Source organism: Chinchilla lanigera, unplaced genomic scaffold (assembly GCF_000276665.1).
Source record: "Chinchilla lanigera isolate Chin_1 unplaced genomic scaffold, ChiLan1.0 scaffold00035, whole genome shotgun sequence".
Taxonomy (NCBI): domain Eukaryota; kingdom Metazoa; phylum Chordata; class Mammalia; order Rodentia; family Chinchillidae; genus Chinchilla; species Chinchilla lanigera.
This window is the reverse complement of record NW_004955436.1, coordinates 567,182-576,138: the sequence shown is the minus strand read 5'-3', so window position 1 is coordinate 576,138 and position 8,957 is coordinate 567,182. Positions and strand designations below refer to the sequence as shown.

The window sequence follows — 8,957 nt, the reverse complement described above, 5'->3', positions numbered from 1 at the left end:
ACCGCAGGGTCAAGTGGGCAGCAAGAGAGCACAGGGAAGGAAGGACAGCTTGGTGAAGGGCGCCTTGGCAACTCCCTTGCATTCAGGCTACTTCTCAGATTTGGAGTAAAGCAGTGTTTATCAGTGAGATCACTACAGGCCACGCAACAGAATTGGGATTTTCATATTCATGATCTTGTTTGATTTTCATACTGTGAAGAAAATCCCAGGTCCCTGGGTGTGTAAGTCAATTAGCAGGCTGCACAGCTAGGAGGTGACCTACCATAGGCCAGCTTGTAGAGTTCTTCCCTCCTTATCACAAAACCCTATGAATCAACTGAATGCCCGACTTGGATCTTCCAGGGAAATAAAAACCAGAGTCTGCATGATTGATATCTCACCTATTTATTGATAGGACAGACAGAAAGAATAGCAGTCAAGAAAGAAATCTATTGACACTCCATTTTGATATTTTAAATTTCATATAAAATGTCATACCACTTATAATTTATGGCTTGATAATGTTCATATTCTCATCAATTACTATGCTGCAGACAGTGTTTTAAATATTTACAGCTATTTTCCATTTATTTTTGGGAAAGTAATGTTTTGGAGATTTGAGTTTCCTATGGATGTGTTTTCGTTTTTCTTTTTGTAAAATTCTAATTTAATAATTGTTTTGATAATCTATTAGGTCTACATATTCCAGTCAAAAAAGTTGTTCATAAAAGTTAAAGATAATACATACTCATATTTGTTAAAAATAGTGACTTTTCCTAAGTGTGTCTGCCTATATGTATAAGTTCCAGATTTGAGTAACCACAGACCTGTGCAACATGATATGCATGAATGTGTATAATTTCATTTAACATGGTCCTGTGCGAAACTGAACGTTGTTTGGTATACATAGGCACCACTGTAAACCATACACAAATATTAACATACAGGATATTGTAAAATGCACTTAATACTAAAGTATAACAAAAAGTACCCAATGTTCTGTTGAGCAAACACTTGAGGCTCTATATTTTGAGGCCATAACTATGTATGTCAATTTTCTTTGTGATTTTTATATAAATATGCAAGACTGGGGAATGGAAATGATTTATTACATAATAAAAGATATCTAATTTTTTGGGAAAATATTTCCCTGTTAGGATGTGACATGTACAGTGAAAGAGAAGTACACACATCTCAAGAGATGTGTTTCTAGATGTGTGCTTATAAACAAGTCCCTTATTTTTGTTTGTTTTTGTTTTTGTTTTTCTCCGGTACCGGGAACCAAACTCACGACCTTGCGCTTGCCAGGCAGGCGCTTTTGCCGCTGAGCTAAATCCCCAGCCCCAAGTCCCTTATTTTAGTTATAACTCTGGCCCAGTTTCTACTCCTACCATAGTTAGCAGTTGTAAGGATCAAAAGAGGTAATGCATGAGAAAACAGTATGAGTGCATAATCATTTTTGAATGTAAAGTGCATGATAATTTTGAATGTATTTTCTTTTTATAAACATCCTTTAAGATATAATAAATTTAGTTATTTGAAGCTTTTAGTTGTTAAATTCAAGATAAGTGGAAGTTTACCATAATTTGTTGAGTTTTATTTCTTTCAAATGTTCTATGTAATCTTAATTTATTGATTTTAAAGTATTTACTTGACAAGTTCAGATTTTATGTAATTGAGATATAGATAGCAACAATTTGATATGTGTGTACATTGTGTAACAGTTATCACCATCAAATCAACCAACTTACTCATCACCACCTATTTCCACATTAAATCCCCTGATGATTTCAGAGATTGTTTTTTGTTAATCAATAGACTAAAAAGTCAGCACTTTTCTAGACCAAAAGCTCCAACATCAAGTGTATGGGACAGTATTTCCCCCTTAGTTATTGCTATACTTGGTAAGCAAGTATTTGAAACTGTTAATAACATATATCAGAATACTAATGAATGAGAATACTAATGAATACCTTTTTTCTCCTATTGTTTCTTTCTCTTTGCTTTAGGTTCGAGTCTACACATCCAAAGGCCCAGGGCCATTTTCTGACATAGTGAAGTCTAAAACATCAGGTATTTGTTATCCAAAAACTGTGCAAATAAAAATCTATAAGCATCTTTTCAATGGTATCTTTAGGGATTCCAATTTCATCTCTGAGCTGAAGTTAAGGTCAAATTCAAAGTCAGTTTTCCTCATCACCAAAATATGTTAAACCAACCCAGGAAGAGAAGGCCAAAGGGCTTCACTGAAGCTCATAGAGTTGGACCCCAAGATGCCCATGGATTTCAAAACCACTTGATGCTGACTCAAGAGACTTTGCTAACCTGAAGCTAGTTTACTTATGCTTATTATCTGGTTTTCATTTGCAGAAATCAGCCCATGTCCTTACCTCATGTCTTTTCTTGGCAATGAGATAGTGCTTTTAGATGTGGACCAAAATCAAGTTGTGTGGACATTTTTGGCACAAGAAGACATTAGCGCCCTGGGCTACACAGCTGATGATGACATGGGGTATTTTGCTCAAGGAGACTCTCTCTTTCTTCTGAACTTACACAACCGTTCTGGCTCCAAGGTACTTGGAAGCATGTGAGCTTTCTGTTGTAGCAAGTACACATCCTATCAACTTGTAAAGACAAAGATTTACTTTGGCTCACGGCTCTGGAGGTTCCAGTCTGCAGCTGTTTGGCCTGTTGCTTTGGGGTCTGTAGTGAGGCAACAGTTATGACTAGAAGTACATGGTAGTCAGAACCATCTCTTCATGGGCAAGAACAGAAATCAAGAAAGAAGTGACCAGGGTTCCCACCCCCCTGTGAGGGCACGCAGCTAATGACCTGAAAGCCGCTTAGCAGTCCTACCTCTCAATGACTCACCACTTTCCAGTAACACCTTGGTTGGAGCCAAACCCTAACATATGGGCCTTTGGAGGATACTGCAGACCCAAACTATAGCAAAAAGTGAAACATTCTTGACCTCACTCTTATAAAGGGAGTCTGTATAACCCTGGGAAAGCAGGAAGGAGCTTTGGAACCTGAAATCTGTACTTTATTCCAGGCCTACCACTTACTAGATCTGTGACCACCAGTAAGTTGTTTAACTTCTGTGACTAAGTAGTCCCTTAGCCTGGGTTCCTGTGGGGGTTAAGTGAGACAGTCCATTAAAACCAATGCCTGGCATAGGGTGAGCACTCATTTTGTTTCAGCTAATATGGAGGGCAGATCAGGATAGCTGCTACACTAGAGCAGGGTGTGGGGATCTCAGGGAATGAACAAGCACCAGCCCAGGTGAGTGGTGGTGGTGGCAGAATGAAAAACATCTTGGTTTCAAAGAAAATGAGCAGGTGAAGGTGGGGACAGGCAGAGGCAGGAGCAAGGCAAAGGCAGGGGAACCTAGAGCCAGAGCTGTCGAGGGGCTGTAACTACAGGGAGTCTGGTAGGAAGTGCAGGCGAAGGAGGCATAAAAAGCAGCAGGGAGCCAGGTGTTCACCTGGAAGCCAACAGCAAGCCACTGAAGACATCTAGTGGGTCCTCACATGGTCAAATTGCTCTGTGGAAAGGCCTCACTGTCAGCAGTGTGATGATGACTGAGGGCTACATCTGAGACAATCAGGAGACCACTAAAGAAATTCAGGAGGAATCGTTAAGGCAGGAGGCAGATGACAGGCAGAGAGGTGAGAAGAAGGGGACAAAATGAGGGAGATGCTTCATGTGAGAGCAGCTCTGTAGACAGTGTTGAGAGGAAGATGCCAAGGGGACACCTTGGTCAGGTGAGTGGATTGCCATAAAATATGGCATGTGAGAGCCAAGGAGGTGCTGGGGTAGGATGGCGGGTCATCGTATGGAGAAGTTCAGCAGGAGGTTTGCTTTTGAATCAGTGACTCTGTGAGGGATCTTGTATGAAGATGTGGGTCCTTGGCACTGATCCATGAATTACCCATAAGGCATAGGAGTTGAAATTGTCTAGGAACATACACAATGTGAGTAGAAGGCTCATGACACAGTAGTACACAACCCAGGATTATTGGGGCTTTGGATTACAAAAGAGAAGCGCAATAAAAAGTGTACTTTTTATTCAAAAGTGAATAATCACAGACACCTTCAAATTACAAAAGTTAACCCTATTTTCCTGGCCATGTTCTCCATCTAATGCTAAGCTTTTCCAAGATGCACGCATTTCTGGCGTCACACTCATTACAGTCAACTGGATTTCAAGGCATCTCTACTTTGTGCTGAAAGAATCGCAAAATGGAACACAAATATTTGATGTTGATCTTGAACACAAGATGAAACGCCTCAGGGAACTAAAGATTTGTAACAGGAATTCAACAATAGTTTCATTTTCTGTGTATCCTTTTTTAAGGTATGTAAACGTATCTTTTCCTATCATGATGAAATAAACATAGGCATATTTAATGTAATTTTTTGGTTTAACTTTAGAAGCCAAGAGTGACAAAATAAGAAGCTTAGCCTTTTTGGCCATATGAATTTTCACCATATGAGTTTATAATAAGTGATTCTGGTTGTAAACAAGTCCACAACTATAAATATGAAATTGTGATCCACACTGATGATTTGACTACCCTAAAGTTAGGCCAATCACCAGGAGGAAGCCAATAACACATTTTTATATTAATGAATTTAATAATACCATCAGTTGGCAAGGACAAGACAGGGACTGAGACAGTGGCAGAGAATGGGCAACAGGTTTTGCTCAGCAAAAGCTATTCTGGGGGGATTTAGCTCAGCAGTACAGCACCTGCCTAGCAAGCATGAGGTCGTGAGTTTGATTACCAGTAAGTGGGGGGGGGAAGGGGATAGTTTTAACCAAAAAAAAAAAAAAAAAAAAAAAAAAAAAAAAAAACAACAACAAAAGGGGCTGGGAATTTAGCTCAGCAGAACAACGCCTGCCTGGCAAGCACAAGGTTGTGAGTTTTATTCCTGGTACTGGGGGAAAAAAAAAAAGCAAAAGCTATTCTGGGATCAGCCACCTTGGTTTAATTAACAATGTCCCTATGAGATGGATTTTAAGGCCTCCACTCAGTAACTGAATAGCAATTTCTCAGGCTAAGAAGATTTTTATTTGTGTAAACACTTACTAACAAATTGTTGGAAAATACTATGAGTTAGATTTCTTGTGACTTCCTCTATTTCTGAAAAACCTTACTGGATATTTGGACATGCTCTTTCCTGTGTATTTGTACCCTAATTACAGTGACTGATCTTCATTAGAAATTAATATTTGAAACAATCTATTTTACTTATTAAGCTAGAGGAACTTTTTTTTCCTTCTATAGTCGCTTATATTGGACAGAAGTTTCCGATTTGGGCTGTCAGATGTTCTACTACAGTATTATCAATCATACCTTGCATCACGTCCTGCAACCCACAGCCACAAACCAACAAAATGGAAGGGTCCAATGTTCTTGTAATGTAACTGAATTTGACTTAAGTGGAACAATGACTATTGATACTTGTGACCTAGAGAAGCCATGGATATATTTTGCCAAAAGGCAAGAGATCTGGGCCATGGATCTGGATGGATGCCAGTGCTGGAGAGTTATCGTGGTGCCTGCTGTGCATGGTAAGACATCTGTGGGGCACATCAATCTTAGTTGGTAACAAGCAGCCTCTCTTGTCCCATTACCAGGGGCTTGCTTTCCACATATACTTAAAAGAATATACTCCTGGGGTTGCTCTGGACCACGCCCCGTGCTCCAGGAGAATTCAAATCAAATTGTTTCCAGGTGAATTGTATGTGGACATTCACAAAATTTTCTTAACCTGTGTCTTTAAAACTTTGTAATCTGGGGCTGGGGATTTAGCTCAGCAGAACAGCGCCTGCCTGGCAAGTGTAAGGTCATGAGTTTTTTCCCCGGTACCGGAAAAAAACCTCCCCCCCAAATAAAATAAAATAAAATAAAATAAAATAAAATAAAATAAAATAAAACTTTGTAATTAACAACAGAGCTGCAATTTAATACATTTAACTTTATACTCTGAGCATGCTATTCAGTGCATTATCTCATGTAATCTTCAATATACCTCAGTAAGGTTGGTATTTGTATCTTCATTTTACAGACAGGAAAACTGACACTGAGAAGTGTAAAAACTTGTTTAAAAGGCTTCAGTTAGTTGAGCAGTTGGAACTGAAGCTAACTACACATTTGTGATCTTCCCAGTACATTAGTTTATTTCCACTTTGATGATCCTATTGACTCCACTTTCAGCATGAATTGGTCAATACTTGGAAAGTCTATCTCTTGAAATTTGTATGCCTGTGGAAGAAATTTGTGCAAGTCTTAAATGATTTGAGAGTCTCCTACTAAGAGTGATTCCAACAGAAAAAATATACTCTGAATACCTCTTGTACACTTCCAGTTGTCTATGTCTCACTGTCCAATATGGTAAACACTAGTCAGTCACTTGTTATGGTTTAAATTTAAATAATTAAAATTAAATAAAATCAAACATTTACTCCATCAGTCATACTTGTCACAGTCAAATGCTCAAAAGCCACAAAAGCTTAATGGGTACTGTATTGGACAACAGCTGTAAAACATTTCTCCATCCTGATCTCACATCAAATTCCTCATCCCTACCCTTGGGGATTCTTGGCCTGTGTTTCGCAAGAATCTTGTCAGGCTAGTTTAACAAGAATCCCCCATCCTTGGAGTCTCTCAGTAATTTTCCGCCCTCTAACTCCACCGGGCTCATTGTCTATCGCTCCCCAAATGCCCTGTTGTACTACATTTCTCTTTCCTGTTACCACATTGCACTAGTCTCCACCAAAAGTCTTTCTTACAGTTTTAACAAGTGTCAGAATATTTTAAAAAACATTTGATATACAAGAATTATCTAGTGAGCCCTTATCATATAGATATGGAACTGGTCAGTCTTTGACAAATCCATAATTAAAACCCATAATCCTAAAATTAGAAAATCAAAATGACTTCAGAGATCTTTTAGCTCTCATGATATTAGAAGAAATCCCCTCACTTGTTTATGAAAAGGCAGTCACTACTTTATAAAGAGGTCTGTATAATTGTTTTGATAATTCTCAATATCAGGTAATTTTCAAATACTTACAGGAAGTTTTCTCTCCATTCCTCTCATTCATCACTCTTATTTCTGAACTTGAAGTTAATAAAGAAGATGGTAATCATTTTCCACACAACAGCCATTCAATGATATAGAGACAGTTGCTGTAGCCACTTCTAAGCACTGTATTTGGAGGAAAAACTCAAGTTATCTATAACTAACTCTCAGGGAATGTGTCTTTTAGATTTTTCTTTACATTAGTCCCTTGTCCACTCTAGCTGAGTAATCTCCTCTAAATGTCAATGTTATGCTCTCCATACGTTCTGGCCGGTGCAGGGCTTCCTAGAGCTTTTCCCTGTAACTAAAAGTAGCATCAGATCTTTGGGCTGCTGTCAACTGAAGCATTCATAGTCCTACTTCACATGAAATATTATTAAGCCAAATGTATTTTACATATTAATTCATAGAGTTAATTTAAACCTGAATTTAGGATTTTATGTTTGTTTTTACTAAATTTCAATCCATTTCTTGATTCTATTGTGATGTGTTTCAATTTCAAGGCTATCACTGACCTGCTTGTGACAGTGAGAATCATATTATCTACATGATAATCATATCTATGTGATAATCATATTATCTATGTGATAAATGTGTTTATTCATTCATTTCAAACCAACAATAAAAATATCAAGCAAGGCGCTGAGCCCTTCCCGGCTGCCCAGTGCTATGGGTGGGCATTATCTGCCTTGGGTTTGTACTGTCTGGGTTTTAAATCCTGGCTCTGCCCTTAGCTAACTTTGTAGCTTCTAGTAGATTATTTACTCCTTCCAGTCCTAGTTCACGAGACTGATAATAATAGTATTTCTCTTATTGGCTTGATGTGGAAATAAAATGAGAAAACCTGTCATTAAACCAAAATGAGGTGTCACATAAAAATATTATTTCATATTGAAACAGTAGGAAGTTTCAAAATCCAGCAATTGAAAAGTTTCATATACTGGTGTGAGTAAAAAACTTGAGATGTATAATTTATTCCTTACTCCATGTTCTTTATGTTTTTATTTCTTCTTTATTTTATTTTATTTTTTGGTACTGGGAATTAAACTCAGGACCTTGTACTTGCCAGGCAGGTGCTTGTGCTGCTGAGCTATATCCCCAGCCCTTCTTTTTTATTTTAAAGAGAAAAAACAAAGCAATACAGAATTTCAAAACAATATGATAGGAAATTAACAGGGGTTATTATATTGCATATTGTTACCTTCAAAAGAGTTGCTCAGATTACCAGATATAGGCATGCAAAATTATGTTTTTAATCAGCAGGAAAAGCACTTGTTAGCTTAACTGTGGATAAAGAGTTTATATACTGGATCATCACAGCAAAAGACAGCACACAGATTTATCAAGCGAAGAAGAGAGACGGGGCCGCTGTCTCCCAGGTGAAGACCCTGAGGAGTCGGTGCATCCTGGCGTACAGTTCTGCTGTGCAGCCTTTCCCAGGTAAGAGGGTCGCACTCACCGGCTTGTCTCCCTCTCCAAAGCCAGCCATCTACCCCGTTGTGAAGCTCTCCTTCGTGCCCTGCACCCCATCACTGTTGAGTGCTCACTGTGATCGCTGTTTGTCTGGGGCCACGGGTTACGTCTGGGTTGTGCCTGGCGTGGCTGCATGCACAGCTCAGGACAAGGGCTCCTGTGCTGGCATTCTCTCTGCCTGACCTCTTTCTTCAGCCTCATAATTTCTCTTCTGTCTTTTTCTCCTTTAGTGATATTTTAGGCCTCCCAATGGTATCAAAAGGCATTTCATGATACCTCAGGTCCTTATCAAGGTAAAGTGCTGTACTCATTGTGGTATAATGTATCATATGTTAGGTAGTGTGATGCTCTGAAGTCATATATGAATATGAATATTATTTTACCATTATTTTGTGCCATTTAGCATGGGTAAG

General features: G+C 38.7%; 1 protein-coding gene across 3 annotated transcripts in view; it reads left to right on the top strand.

Annotated features, from left to right (window-relative positions):
- Positions 1-8,957, top strand: part of Ros1 (ROS proto-oncogene 1, receptor tyrosine kinase) — a 108,157-nt gene that overhangs the window by 60,056 nt on the left and 39,144 nt on the right. For 2 of the 3 annotated variants that reach the window (XM_013516701.1, XM_013516700.1), the window contains exons 23-27: positions 1,989-2,052; positions 2,350-2,552; positions 4,131-4,336; positions 5,271-5,557; positions 8,332-8,511. In XM_013516701.1, the coding sequence (XP_013372155.1) occupies positions 1,989-2,052; positions 2,350-2,552; positions 4,131-4,336; positions 5,271-5,557; positions 8,332-8,511 (940 nt within the window). The remainder of the gene's footprint in view (positions 1-1,988; positions 2,053-2,349; positions 2,553-4,130; positions 4,337-5,270; positions 5,558-8,331; positions 8,512-8,957) is intronic. The other variant, XM_005389121.2, reaches the window with a different exon arrangement.